Below are 15,000 nucleotides of genomic sequence, written 5' to 3'. Positions count from 1 at the left end.
AAGGGGGGAAGAGAGAGAGGGGGAAGAGAGAAAGGGGGGAAGAGAAAGAGGGGGGAGGGAGAGAAGAGAAGGAGAGAGAGAGGGACCGAGCCGCACAGATAGACAGAGAGACACAGCCAAGAGGCAGAGACAAAAGACAAACAGACAAACAAAAAGTTGAATACAGGGAAGAGAATGGCTACGGAAGTGAATGAAATAAACGCGAATGAACAAGTAAGTAACGAAAGTGAATGAAATAACATGAACGAACGAGTGAGTAACGGACGTAAATGAAATAAACGCGAATGAACGGAAGTAAATGAAATAAACATGAATTAACGAGTAAGAAGATGAGCGCCCGTGCACACGAGGTCCCCCGTGGCCGCCGTTGTGAGGTCGCTCGCCGTGACACGCTAGTTATACGAGGCCTGATTTCCGAAGGCAGGTTTCGGTAGGAAATTGAAACACTGGGATTAAGGCGCCTGTAACGCCTTTCATGGGATAAGTTTCCCGTGTTATTATGTCTCTCTCTTTCTCTTTCTCTCTGTCTGTTCTCCATCTCTTTGTCTTTCTCATTCTCGTTCTGTCTTCTCTCTCTCTCTCTCTCTCTCTCTCTCTCTCCCCCCTCTCTTTCTCTCTTTTCTCTCTTTCTTCTCTTTCTCTCTCTCTCTTTCCTCCTTTCTCTTCTCTCTCTCCTCCCTCCTCCCCTCTCTCCCTTCCTCTCTCTCTCTCTCTCTCCTCTCTCTCATCCCTCTCCTCCATCTCTCTCCTCCTCTCTCTCCATTTTCCCCCTCCTCCCCCCTTCTTTCCCCCCCCCCTCCTCCTACCCCCTCTCCCCTCTGTTTCTTTTATATATGTCTTCCCCCCTTACGATCCCTCCTAATGGCTTTCTGTTTTTCATCAGTTCTGTTCCTTAAACTGGTGGGGGGAAACATCGTCGGGGGTTGGGGGGGGTCTTCTTTTTTTTCATATCCATTCTTTTTTGGTTTATTTATTTTTCTCTTCATGTGTATTTTCGTTTATTCCTTTTCTTTCCCCATTTTCTCATCCCCTTTTCTAATCTCGTGCTTTATTTTTCTTTTCTCGCTTCATCCTCCAGCCCCCCCTTGCTTCTTTCCAAGAATGTTTCCCGCTTCCGGTGGCCTTCTCGGATTTGTCGCTTTTTTCCCTTTCTGAAGGATTAGCGCGCGTGTGAACAGTTGTCTTTAAACGTGGAAGGAAAATAAACGTGATCTAATTATGATGGTTTATGGATGGCGGAACGGCAGTTTTCAAACCGTGATGACGTCTCTGAAATATATATTTTTTGAAGTTTGCGTTACATCAAAAAATATAATCAAAGGATGATTAAGTGCATTCTGACAGGGACATTCACTCAACATAGCAACCAGCTACTCACACACCTATATATATGTATGTGTGTTTAAAGGAGAAGCGAAAGGAGAGGAGAGAAGAGAATGGAATGGGAAGGAAATGGAGAGTGCGAGAGAGCTAAGGGAATCGTGAATTAGGAGAACGTGATTTGCAGGACTGGTGGACTGCAGAGCAACCGACGTGTAGGCCGAATTGCCGAAGTGCCGGCCGAGGGGAGGCGGGGTCGGGGACGCCGGCAAGCACCCAGGCAAGGGCGAAAGCGGAGAGATCTTTCGCCGGGGATGGACAGCGGCTCCGACCACGGCGCTGGCGATTAGGCCTCGGATAGGGGAGGGATAATTCAGGGATAGGGGAGGCGGGAGCACAGTGGCAGCGAGAGCGTGGCCGAGAGGGAGGTGGTGCGATGGTGTGGCCTAAAGAGAAAGGCTGACGAGAGGGATGTGACGACGTGGTCAAGGGTTGCAGTGACGTCAAGGGAGGTGGTGAGGATTGTGGTGAGACGCACCGTCACCACACCGCCGCGCCGGGGCGGTCGAAGCGAGGCCGCCCCGCGACTGCTCTTAAAACGGTTGGAGGTTGAAGGATGGCGCTTCGGACTGTAATGGCGGTGGGAGGGAGGCAGGGAAGGAAGAAAAAGGAAGGAAGGAATGAAGGTTGGGTGACTGGACAGAGGAATGAAGGGAAGGAAATACATGTGGGGAGGGAGGAAGGGGAAATACATGTGGGGAGGGAGGAAGGGGAAAATTTCTTGGGAGGAAACGGGAGAGAGAAAGATGAGAGGAAAGAAAAGAAGAGGTGAGTGAGAGGAGGATGAAGAGCGTAGGAGGGAAGGGAGAGGGGAAAAGAGGAAGGGAAGGGGAAGGGGAAGAGGAGGGGAAGGGGAGAGGAAAAATTGATGGATAGGAGAAGGAGAGGCAGAGAGGAAAGAGGAGAGCAGAAGGGAGGGAGAGGCAGAAGGAGAGGGAGAGGCAGAAGGAGAGGGAGAGGCAGAAGGGAGGGAGAGAGGGAGAGGGAGAAGGAGAGGAGAGGCAGAAGGAGAGGGGAAGGGGGAGCAAAGGAAGGGAGAGGCAGAAGGGAGGGAGAGGCAGAAGGAGAGGAGGAGGCAGAAGGAGAGGGAGAGGCGAGGAGAGGGAGAGGCAAAGGAGAGGGAGAGGCAGAAGAAAGGAGAGGCAAAAGAGAGGAAGGCAGAAGGAGGGGGAGGGGGAGAAAGGAGAAGGAGAGGGAAAGGAAAGGGAAAGGGGCAGAAAGGAGAAAAGGAGAGGGAGAGGGGCCGATGTACTTGTGTTCAAGCCAGAGAAGTGAGTGACGGAGTGGAGGTGATGGTGGGGGCGAGGGTGGGTAGGGAGAGGGAGTGGGGGCGGGTCTTTCCTACCGGCCTGCACGCTGTCAGACCAGAGGTTTGCTAAAGCCTACCATCCTGCCTGCGAATTAATCCATCACATTTCGGAGGAAAAGAGAGCAAAAGATCGCCACGAATGCAGACCCCACGTCCTTTCCAAACCCCTTTTCTTCCTGATTCGCAAAGGCTAACCTGTTGATTAGTGATTGATTGGCTTCCCGTCGCGTTGCATGACGTTGCCTGTCCTGCCCATTGCCCCGTTGTTCTAGAAGTCCTTGACATCTCGCAAGGATCTTGGGCGGGAAGAATAAAAGGTCAGGGCGGATAGAAAGGTCGGGGAGGATGTAAGATCAGGGAAGATTCAAGGTCAGGAAGGGCATAAGGTCAGGAAACAGGGATATCACTTGTGATGATGGCGGCTGCAGCTCGGAGGGAGGGGGAGGGAGGCGGAGGGAAAAGGCAGGAGGGAGGAGGAGTGGAAGGGTGGGGGGATAAGGAATGGCTGAAAGAAGGACAGAAGGAGAAGGAGGAGAAGAAGGAGAGGGCGAGGGCGAGTGGGCGAGCACCACCACACCTCCACACCTCCGCGCCGCCTGGTCCGCCTGATATATAGCGCCTCATTGTACCCTCCGAACTTAAAGGTGATGAAGCTTGAGGATAAGGCAGGCTGGTCAGGCCGGGCCACACGCCCGGGTCACGTCGCCATCTTTCTACCCGCTCGCATCCTGCGTGTCCTGCTGGCTCCCCGCCTTCCTTCCTGCGCCCTCGCATGAGCGGCTGCGCGCGAGGGGCAGCGTGGTCAGCGCGTGGCGGAAAGGAATCCCACTCATCTGGGTGTGACTGCATGTGGATGCACGTATCCCTTTGGACCCGGGTACGTGCGCTCGTGCATACGGTATATGTTTACATGCAGTCATTCATGCGTGCTGGGTACACTGCATGTATGCCTTCATTCATTCATTTAGTCGTTTAAGATACATGTATACATATTGCAACTACGGGCATGCATGCAAACGTGGTTGCATACAAGCATGAATTTGTACGCAAATGACTTATATAGCACTCGACGTCTATCTGTGCATTCTGTGTTCTCAGGACGCCGGAACAAACAAAGGCCATTCGACGGACAAACAGTTCGCGCGACTGGCCACGCTGGGGGCCGTTCATTCGCCCCGGCCACGGTGTCAGCGAAATCCCTGCCCGCTGACAAAACACCAGTAGCGCATCCTAAAGCGGGACTGACTGCCGGTGGCCAAGTAGTCAGCTCGCGGCCCCTGAAAAGCTGATCGCGAAACAGGATGTGGCTGTGCGCTCCTTCCGCATCCTCCTTACGCGTGCGCGCGAACTCGCACCACTCTGACTGCCATGGCTGTCCGGGACAATGTGCCCTGTGAGAGTGGATCCTCGGCTTCACCAGCAAAGCAAACTTGGTCCAGACGTATTTATGTTTCTGTGACTCCTCATTGTTTTCTGAACTGATACCCGTATCAAAAAACGAGGCGTGAATGCCGGTACGGAGGCACGTCTTGAAAAGTGTATTTTGAAGAAGCAGTTTGCTAAATCGCCACAATTCTCTACCAAACCCTCAAATTCTTGATTTAGTGCTCTACCGACACCGGCACGCGCCCCACCACGCCCTCGCGTCCGTGGGCGGTGAAGGATGTCTCTATTACTCCCACTGTCCGAACTGACGGTCCATTAAAGACGACGCTTCCTGTTCTTGACCTGCAACTGCCGCTTTTGTGGGGCTCTGGACGTGGCATTTCCGTCTCGGAGCAGAAAGAGGTATATGTGACGCGCGGAGCCGAATGCAACAGAAATTTTGGGCTTTTTTTTTTTAAGGAGATGTGAGATGGATGCGAGGCCAGATGCACCAAATAACGAAAGAGAAAGTTCTGCAAGTTCGCCCAGGGTGATTGCGAACTTAAAAAAGATCTGAAATGTAGAAAGAAGAGGATACCTGCGTATGAAAGAAAAGATGCTTTAGGTAGCTGTATTAAGTAGCTGTCATATCTTGCCTATATATGTATATTGTAATTTCTTACGAGTAATATTGAAAATGTTTAAATATCTATATTAAAAGTATTACAATGCATATTTGAAAGTGTTTGAATGGATGTATAGATTTTTACTTGTATATATCCTAAATGTTACAAATGTATATTGGAAGTGTTGCGTACGTTTATTATATTTAGTGTGATTTACACTTATTTAGTGTATTATGTATTACTTAAGATTACGCATGAATGCTGGAAGTGTTACGTAGTATTAATTGGTATTTATGCACATTCGGTGTTATTAAGTATATTGAGCGATACTTGCGCGTGTTGTAAGTCTTATACATACCTAGAATTATTAAGTAGCACAGTGTATTGAGTGTTACCTGTGTGTGTTATTTGTTACAAGTGTTATGTATCCTTGGAAGTGTTACGTTCCTTGACCTTGGGTGTGCAGCTACGTGATCACAGAGCTGATGCAGAGTGACCTCCACAAGATCATCGTGTCTCCACAGCATCTCTCCGCCGACCACGTCAAGGTCTTCCTCTACCAAATCCTCAGAGGTGAGTCTCTTTTTTGGAATTCTGTCTCTTCGTGTATACATATATATATATATACACATTTTTTTTTTTTTTTTTAGATTTTCTCTCTCTCTCTCTCTCTCTCTTCTCTCCTCTCTCTCCTCCTCTCTCTCTCTCTCTCTCTTTTTCTCTCTTCTCTCTCTCTCCTCTCTCTCGTCCCCTCTTCTCTCTCTCTCTCTCTCATTCTCTCTCTCTCTCTCTCATTCTCTCTCTCTCATTTCTATCTCTCTCTCTCTTTTCTCTCATTCTCTCTCTCTCATTCCTCTCTCTCTCTCTCTCTCTCCTCTCTCTCTCTCTCTTTTCTTCTCCTCTCTCTCTCTTCTCTCTCTCTCTCTCTCTCTCTCTCTCTCCTCTTCTCCTCTCTCCCTTTCCCCCCTCCTCCCCTTCTCCTTTTTCTCTCTCTCTCTCTCTCCTTTTCTTCTTCTCTCCCTCCCCCTCTTCTCTTTTTCCTTTTCTTCCATTCCTCCTCTTTCTTTTCTTCCTCTCTCTTTCTCCTCTCCTCCTCTCTCTCTCTCTCCTCTCTCTCTCTCTCTCCTTCCCTCTCTTCTTCTCTCTCTCTCTCTTCCTTCTCTCCTCATTCTCTTTTCCTCTCTCTCTCTCTCGCTCGCTCTTTTCTCTTCTCTCTTCCCCATTTTCTCTCTCTTCTCTCTCTCCCTCTCTCTCTCTCCCCCCTTCCCCTCTCCCTTTCTTGGTTTTCTTTCTCTCCCCTTTTTTTTTTCTCTCTCTCTTTCTCCTCCTCTCTCTCTTCTCTCTCTTCTTTTCTCTCTCTCTCTCTCTCCTCTCTTTTCGCTTTCCCCCCTTCCTTTCTTTTCTTTTTTTTTCTTTTCTCCTTTTTTTATTTTTCTGCTCTTTTTCTTTTTCTCCCTCTCTCCCCCTCCTCTTCCCCTCTTCCTTTTGGTTTCTTTTTCTTCTCTTTAAGCTCTCTCTCTTTCCCCCTCTCTCTCTCTCTCTCTCTCTCCTCGCTCTCGTTCCTCCCTCTCTCCCCCCTCCCCTTCTTTCCCCTTTTTCTCTTCTCTCTCTTCTCTTCTCTCTTCCCCCTTCTCTCTTTTCCCCTCCCCTCCTCTTTTCCTCTTTTCTTTCTTTTCTCCCCTCTTTTTGTTTCCCCTTTTTTTCTTGTTTTTTTCTTCCCCTCTCTTCTCCGCTTCTCCCTCTCTCTCCCTCCTCTCTTTCTCTCCTCTTTTTTTTCCCTCTCTTCCTTTTCTCTCCTTTCTCCTTCTCCTTCTTTTCTTCTTTCTCCTTTTCCCCTTTTTCCCCCCCCCCCCTTTTCCCCCTCCCCCTCTTCGTTTTCTCGTTTTTGCCTTTTTTGGATTTTTTCTTTCTCCTTTTTTTTTCCTTCTCTCCCTTTTTCTCTCTTCTCTCTTCCCCTCTTCCCTCTCTCTCTCTCTCTCTTTTCTTTCTTTCTTTTCTCTCCTTTTTTTTCTCTCCCTCCCCTTTCTCCTTTTCTCTTTTTCCTTTCCTTTCCCTCCTCCCCCTCTTCCTCTGTTGGTTATCAGTATTTTCGTTTCCTGCCTTTTGGTCTATCAGTTTTTTTCCTTAGTGTTTCTCTTCCACATATTTTTGAGGCGAGCTTGACTTTCTTTTGCGTTAATTGTTTATCATATTTTTATTGGTTTGCATGTTCAACGATTTTTTTTACGTGCTTGTTGAGGGTTTTTGTTTGTTCGGCCTTATTTGTTAGTGCATCTTTTTCGTTTGTTTGTTCGGTTTATTTTTGTTCGTTATTTTCCATGTTTGAGCGTGTGTTGGTCTGAGGGGCCGAGAGATGGACATGGCTTTGTTCGGTGGGCGTGGGTGAGAAAGCGGTACGCGAGTGCGAGGGCGAGTGCTTGGCGGGCACGCGGGCGCAGGCAAGAGGAAAAAATGAGAGGAAGACTAATCGTTGTTATTCATTAGCTCCTACTCTTACGCGGTCAAGTAGACAAAGGATGGCAGATAGATAGATATAGGCAGGCTGGCAGGCAGGCATGCAGGCAGGCAGGCAGGCAGGCATAGTCATTGAAACAGACAGACAATCAGGCGACAAGCAGAAAGACAGTCAGTCAGTCAGTCAGTCAGTCAGTCAGTCAGTCAGTCAGTCAGTCAGCCGGTTTCTTCCACCTCGTTCTCACCTGCCGCCATTGTGTCTGGGTCGGGGGTTGGGGGGGGGGGAAACAGCACGAAACTCCGGGTATTGATCGTCGCATATCCCCTTCGATCGCTAACTTTATGAGGGAAAGGAAGACTGAGAAAAAAGAAGGAGAAAGACGAAAAGACGTTGTAGGGTCATGCGGTGCGCGGGGGTCGGCGGTCTTCGCGATGGGGGTAGGGAGTGGGGAGTGGGGAGTGGGGTGGAGGTAGGGGTAGGGGTAGGGGTAGGGGTAGGGGTAAAGGGAGCCTGTATTTTGTGGCATATGGCACTTGAATTTTTTTTTTTTTTTATAGATATTGGTTTTTTGTTCATTTATTTATATGCGCATACACGCATGTATGTGCATGATTGTGTATGGGTGTGCGTATTCGTGTACATGTGTATGTGCACATGTACATGTGCATGTACATAAGTACATGTGCGTGCGCACGTATGAATAAATAAATAACAAATATCTCTGCATACCCATGTTTTTTAAGCGTCTGTGTCTGTATATGTATATGTATATGTATATGTATATGTATATGTATACGCGCGCGTGCGTGTGTGCGTGCGTGCGTGCGTGCGTGCGTGCGTGCGTGCGTGCATATACACATGCAGACGTAATCCTGAGGCAGCATCACCCGTTTCCCTTGCGCTTCGTCCTGAGGTGTCGTCCTTGCCCCTCTGGCCTCCTCCTCCTCCTCCTCTTTGCCTATGAAAGCTGATACATACAGTTCGACATGACTCACATAAGTGTCTCGTGAGTAACGCCACCATTCGACATGACTCACGTTTGCGTGTCGTGAGTAACGCCCGTGTGATATGAGTCATTTCCCGGCTCATTAACCTGCCCCCCCCCATCCGCTCGCGCGCCCTTCCGTGCCCCTTCGCGGCGCTGGCGGCGGCGGAGGCAGGGGAGTGACCTTGGCTGCTGCTTGCGCCGTGGTCTTACGGGTGCATGACGCTGCCACTGTGTGATTAGGCCGCGGATAGTCATGGCACCGAGAGTGTCTCCCTCCGAGGATGGGCGGCGCGGCTCCGCCCCTGTCCCGGGTGCCAAGGCGGGTCGTAGGCACACCCACCTGTGGTGAGGAATGATCAATAAACTAACTCCCCGTCAGGAAATTCATGCGAGAAATTCCGTGCCGCGCCGTTCTGTCGAATGGTATTCCGTGTTCTTGTTTTGTTTGCATTGTGTGCCCGTCTGTTCCGGCTCCGTGGCTTTTTGGGGGCGGGCTTTCTTCTCTTCTTTCTCCTTCCTTCCTCTGTCCTTTTTCTCCATCCATCTATCCTCCTCCTCCTCCTCCTCCTCCTCCTCCTCCTCCTCCTCCTCCTCCTCCTCCTCCTCCTCCTCCTCCTCCTCCCTCCTCCTCCTCCCTCCTCCTCCTCCTCCTCTCCTCCCTCCTCCCTCCTCCCTCCTCCCTCCTCCTCCTCCTCCTCCTCCTCTTCTCTCCCTCCTCCTCCTCTATCCTTCTCCTTCTCCCTCTCCTCATCCCCCTTCCGGCTCCCTCTCCCTTCCCCTTCCCCTTCCCCTCCCATCATCTCCTCTCCCTCTCCCATTTACTTTCCACCTGCGCCACCTCCCCCCCTCCCCTCCCCCTCCGCGCGACCCTGGGGGAGGCGCCCGTCGAACCGGCAGGACGCGGACGGAGTAGGAGTGCGATGATGCACACGCCATGCACGCTGCATTCCGATCGATGCCTCGCCGGACGAGCGGGGAAAGCACGGGTCGAGGTGGGGGGGGGGGGGGGGGAAGAGAGGCAGATAGGTAGCAGGACGGATATAGGGAGAAGGAGGGAGGGAGAAAGGTACATAAGGAAAGGAATAGGAGATACGAAGAAAAGGAAGAAAGAAAGAAAGAAAAAAAAGAGAGAGGGGGAACGAGGAAGGATGAAGGAAACGCAACTTCATTATGGGTGTTGAGAAAACGGGGGAAGGAAGCATGGGTGATGTGAGCTGAAGGAAACGGGCGGGTTTGCAAGAGATGAGTTGTGAAGGAAGTTGAGACTGAAGTGAGGCAAGGAGGCGCAGGACTGAAGTGAGGTATGAGGGGGATTAGAAGTAGAGGTGCGACAAAGACTGCTCTTCAAACGAACCGTGCGGCGAAGTGGGACTGAAGTAATGAGTAAGTGAGGTTGTGAGTGAAAGTGCGGCTGGGAGGGTAGGCCGCTGGGGTCCGTTCCGGCGTCACTCCGCGGTGGGGAAGGAAGTGTCCGTGGGGCGAGGGGGGGGGGGGCGTTGATTAGGGCTCGTTTCGTAAAAGCGGGCGCGAGCGGGGGCATTGGCCGGATTCTGCTAGCGTCGTGACATCTGGGAGGGAGACCGCGGAAAGCGATTCGATGTGAGGTCAGCTGCCGTTTTTATTGGGACGCCGACCCTGCCGTCCGCGACACGGCTTACGTGACGACAAAGTTTCAAAGCCTACCTATCATTGGCCTCGACCCAACTTCTATTTTGACCTCTTTTGGTCTTTTTGGCCTCTTATTTTGACCCATCTTCGTTACTGACCCAGATTCGACGCGACTCCGCTTCGATACTGGTCTTGTTTCGATTCTCCTCGGATTTGACTCCGACCCAGCTTCTAGCTTCGATTTCGACCTCGCTTTGACTCTTATCTGGCTTCTACCCCGACCCTAGCTTCGATACTGATCTAATTTCGAGTCGACCTAGCTTCAACCCCGGTCCAGCTTCAAGCCTGATGTGGCTTCAACTAGCTTCGACGTCGACCTGGTTTCTTTGAATGACGCCAAGTTACTGTCCATTTCTTTGACCTGGGGTGATTGTCTAACGTTTGGCAGGTGATGTGAACGCACGAGAAGAGGAGATACATTGTTTTGTATAGGTTAGAATGATCGACATAAACAAAGAAGAATACGAATGAATAAGTACAGCTAAGCACATGAAATAAAAAAAACAAACAAACGGAAGAGCATAGGGAAAACAGCATTCATAGCAAGATTCACGATCCAAGTTTGGATGAAGATGGATGGAGAGGCGGGGAAGCAACCCTCGTGCGCGGGGACGGGGAGGCCCCGGTTTCTCTCTCCGGGGAGCCTTCGCGGATTTTTCCTCTTCTCCTGCTGCTGTTGCTCATCCTCGTCGTCGTCGTCGTCGTCGTCGTCGTCGTCGTCGTCGTCGTCGTCGTCGTCGTCGTCGTCGTCGTCGTCGTCCTCCTCCTCCTCCTCCTCCTCCTCCTCCTCCTCCTCCTCCTCCTCCTCCTCCACCTCCATCACCTCCTTCCTCCTCCTCCACCTCCTTCCTCCTCCACCCCTCCCTCCTCGTCCTCCACCCCCTCCTCCTCCTCTCCTCCTCCTCCTTCCATCCTCCTCCCTCCACGGCATCCTCCTCGCTGCACCTCCTTCCTCTCGTCCTCACACCCCTGCCTCCTCGTCCTCACACTCCTCCTCGCCTCGCCACGGTGCACAGTCTCGGCGGTGGCATGGGGTGGCGGGCGGGCGCATGCGGCTGAGGGGTTGATGAAGGCGAAAAAAGTGGAAATGGGAATGGAATAGGTTGGGGGACGGGAGTGGGAAACGTTGGGGGATGGGAGTGGGCTGGGGAAGGTAATAAGGATGGGGAGAGATGGGGAGAGATTAGTATGATTGGGAGAGGTATTGAGGGATAGGAACGGTAATGAGGATGCGAATAGGAATGAGGGATAGGATGGGGGAGCTCGATGAGGAGTACGTTTCTTGGGTTGTGTGTTTTCGTGAATAATTAAAGGCGTCAGGGGAGCAAAGGAGTCGATAAATCAAGGGAGTGGAGGAGGGCAGTAAAAGGCGTTGAGGCCACGTGATTCTCGATGCGTCTTGTACGTCCGCTGGTGTCTGTTTTTTTTTTGTTTTTTTTTGTGCTGCGTGTGTGTGTTTATATCTGTCTGAGGTCTGAGTCTGTCTGTCTGTCTGTCTGTTTGCTTGCTTCTAGACATGTGCTTGGGGAAAGGGGGGGTAAGGGTAAGGAAAAGGGGGAGGAGGAGAGGGAAAGGGAAAGAGAAAGAGAAAGAAAGAGAAAGGGAAAGGAGAAGGAGAAGGGGAGGGGGAAAGGGAAAGGGAGAGGGGGGAGGGAGAGGGAGGGGGAGTCTGTCGCCGTCGACACCGGGAAGTATCAAGTACCGCGAGTCTAAATATTTTGTCTGGTATGGACTTTTTAATCCATGTTCTTCGCTTTTCTCCTTTTCTTTTTTCGTTGTCTTTTCATTTTTCAGTTGAAACTTGGTTGGTATGACATAGTAGTCGTTGCTATTATTATTATTATTATTATTATTATTATTATTATTATTATTATTATTAAAAATTGTTATTTGTTATTGCTTTTTGTGTATTTTTTATTATTATTACTATTGTTATATTTTTCGCTATGATGTGCCTCTGTGTTCCCCCTTTTACTCTTAATAGCAATCAAGTGTCATTGGGAGTTCTGAAAGTGTTTTTCCCGTTTTCGGCGAGTTTAGGAGCAAGGTCTATACAAGTGTTTATATAGGCCTTGTTTAGGAGCTCGTGCGGGAGGAACGGCGAGTGTGCGTTCGTGAATTCCGTGTCTCGCCTCCTTCCTTTTCATTTTCTCTTCTCCTACCATTTTCAGCCTCCTCCGTTTCTCGTTTCCCCTATTCATCATTCTTTTCCCTTTCCCTCTCATTTCTTTTGTCTCCACTTCCTCATCCTCAACCCTTCCACTCATTTCCCCTCCCCCCTCCCTTTTTTCCCCACCATATTCATTCCCTCTTTCCTCTCATTTTCCCTCCTCCCACTTTATCACCCCCCCTTCTTTTCTCTCATACTCATCTCACCTCCTCATCCCCCCCTCCCCCCTCCCCGTCCCCCTCATCTTTCCGGCGTCTCATTATTGTTGTCGGGGAAAATTTATGCGTATATTGATTCACTTTCGTTCGAGATGAGGGAAGTGGAAGGTGGGGGCGGAGGTGGGGGGGGGGGTGGGGGTGGAGGTGGGGGTGGGGGGGGGGTGGAGGTGGGGGCGGAGGTGGGGGTGGGGGTGGGGGTGGGAGTGGGGGCGGGGGTGGGGTGGAGGTGGGGGTGGGGGTGGAGATGGAAAGGGGAATGAAGATGAATATGAAAATGGAGAGGAACATAGGGATGGAGAGAAAAGGAAGAAAGGAGAAATGAAGAGAAGGAGAAAGAATGATAGAACGAATTAGAAGGAAAAAGGAAGAGGAAAAGAAGAGGACAAGGAGAAGGGAAAGGAAAAGAGGAATTAAAAGAAAAAGAAAGGAGAAAAAGAAAAATGAGAGAGTGTGAGTGGAGAGAGAGAGTGTGAGTGAGAGAGAGAGTGAGAGAGAGAGAGAGTGTGAGTGAGAGAGAGAGAGAGAGTGTGAGTGAGAGAGAGAGAGTGTGAGTGAGAGAGAGAGAGAGTGTGAGTGAGAGAGAGAGTGTGAGTGAAGAGAGGGGAGTGTGAGTGAGAGAGAGAGAGTGTGAGTGAGTGGAGAGAGAGAGAGTGTGAGTGAGAGAGAGAGAGAGAGAGGGAGTGGAGAGAGAGAGAGAGAGGGGAAAAGAGATGAGAGAGAGAGAGAGAGAAGAGAGGGGAAGAGAGGAGAGAGAGGGGAGAGAGAGAGAGAGAGTGTGTGAGTGAGAGAGAGAGAGAGAGTGTGAGTGAGAGAGAGAGAGAGAGTGTGAGTGAGAGAGAGAGAGAGAGTGTGAGTGAGAGAGAGAGAGAGAGAGTGTGTGTGAGTGAGAGAGAGAGAGAGAGTGTGAGTGAGAGAGAGAGAGAGAGAGTGAGTGAGAGAAAAGAGAGAAGAGTGTGAGTGAGAGAGAGAGAGAGAGAGTGTGAGTGAGAGAGAGAGAGAGAGAGAGTGTGAGTGAGAGAGAGAGAGAGAGTGTGAGTGAGAGAGAGAGAGAGAGATTTGAGTGAGTGAGAGAGAGAGAGAGAGTGTGAGTGAGAGAGAGAGAGAGAGAGTGTGAGTGAGAGAGAGAGAGAGGTGAGTGAGGAGAGAGAGAGAGTGTGGGGTGAGAGAGAGAGAGAGAGAGAGTGTGAGTGAGAGAGAGAGAGTGTATGAGTGAGAGAGAGAGAGAGTGTGTAAGTAAGAGAGAGAGAGTGCAAGACTCGTTCTCCCGCGGGAAGACAGCGAAGTGATTGGTCGGCGGCGAAGGCGGCGAAGCTGTTGCCAGGGTGCGGAGGCAGAACTATGGCGCCCGCACCCGAGGGCAAACATTGATCTGTGCGTTTGTACTTAACGCTCAGGTGAGGCCACAGTGTCTCCCCCGCGCCCACGGAATGGCAGGTGATGGAGCTTGTGGGCGGGCCGGGACGCGGAGGGAAGGAAGGAAGGGAGGAGGGACGGAGGGAAGGAGGAGTGAATGAATGAATGAATGAAGGCAGGAAGGAAGGCAGGAAGGAAGGCAGGAAGGAAGGAAGGAAAGGAAGGAAGGGAAAGGAAGGAAGGAAGGAAGGAAGGAAGGAAAAGGAAGGAAAGGAAGGAAGGAAGGGAGGGGGGAGGGAGGAAGGAAGAAAAGGAAGAAAGAAAGATAGAAAGAAAGGAGAAATGAATGAATGATGGGGAGAAAGAAAGAAAGAAAGAAAGAAAGGAGAAATGAATGAATGAATGAACAAAGGGAGGGAGGGGAGTAGGGAAGGAAGGAAGGAAAGAAGGAAGGAAGGAAGGGAGGGAGGAAGGAAGGAAGGAAGGAAGGGAGGGAGGGAGAAAGAACGAGGGCGTGTCTGTCCTTTCGGAGACCCGGAAGGGATGGCCTCCTTCACTGATTCATTCTTCGAGTTGCAATGCTATTGAACAATTGAACTCTCGTGAACGCGCGGTAGTCACTCGCTGCCGCCGATGCTCCGCGAACTCGAAGGAGAGCAGGGCGAGGAGGCTGCGCGTCGGGAGAAGAGCCTGCCCCGCGAGTTGCATCCCCTAGCCTTCGGGGGTCCTCCGCGCGGGGGAGCCATCGTCCTCGCCCTTCCCTCGAGGTCCTCCGGCTGGGGAAGTGTGCGAGGTCGGTCTCCGCGGGGCGTGCGGGAGGCGGAGTGGCGGAATTTTCGAAGGGAGGGGCGAGCGACACCGTTTGGAGTCCGCCCCCCACGGGTCGCACGCGAGGAGAGGGTCGCTTGTTGCTAACATGTTAGAGTTCGGGGGCGGGGGGGTAATTGTTGACGGGGAGAGAGGGGGTGGGAAAAGAGGGAAGGGGAGGAGAGGACAGGAGGTGGTAAAAGGAAGTGGAGGAGGAACAAATAGGGGAGGGAGGGAGGAAACGGAAAAAGGCAGGGGAAGGGAGAGATGGGGAGAAAGAAGGGGAGGCAGGGCGAGGATGCAGCGGCGATGATGGCCAACTTTGGCCACCCCCACACCCCACCCCCACTTTTCTGATGCGTTTTATCCACGGCTTGTTGTATTGCTTTGGTGGCAGAGGAAGCGCGGGAGCTTGGGAGCGTGAGAGTTTGATTCTCTCGCGAGCATCCCTTCCGTCTTCGCCACGTGTCGCTGCTTGGGCGGGGGAATCAAGGGGAAAAAATGGTTAAAGCTAGCCCCCCTCCCCTTTCTTTTCTTTTCTCTCTCTCGTGTCTGTCTGTCTGTCTGCCTGCCTGCCTGCCTGCCTGCCTGCCTGCCTGCCTGCCTGCCTGCCTGCCTGCCTGCCTGCCTGCCTGCCTGCTTGAATGCTTGAATGTTAAAC

The 15,000-nt window shown here is 51.4% G+C and overlaps 1 protein-coding gene across 1 annotated transcript in view; it reads left to right on the top strand.

Annotated features, from left to right (window-relative positions):
- Window positions 1-15,000, top strand: part of LOC119574194 (serine/threonine-protein kinase NLK-like) — a 29,989-nt gene that overhangs the window by 4,494 nt on the left and 10,495 nt on the right. The window contains exons 2-5 of the mRNA XM_037921319.1: window positions 634-687; window positions 4,518-4,539; window positions 5,147-5,253; window positions 11,264-11,269. Of these exons, the coding sequence (XP_037777247.1) occupies window positions 634-687; window positions 4,518-4,539; window positions 5,147-5,253; window positions 11,264-11,269 (189 nt within the window). The remainder of the gene's footprint in view (window positions 1-633; window positions 688-4,517; window positions 4,540-5,146; window positions 5,254-11,263; window positions 11,270-15,000) is intronic.

The sequence above is a fragment of the Penaeus monodon genome, chromosome 6 (assembly GCF_015228065.2).
Source record: "Penaeus monodon isolate SGIC_2016 chromosome 6, NSTDA_Pmon_1, whole genome shotgun sequence".
NCBI classification, from domain to species: Eukaryota; Metazoa; Arthropoda; class Malacostraca; order Decapoda; family Penaeidae; genus Penaeus; species Penaeus monodon.
This window is presented reverse-complemented; position numbering and strand designations above follow the sequence as displayed.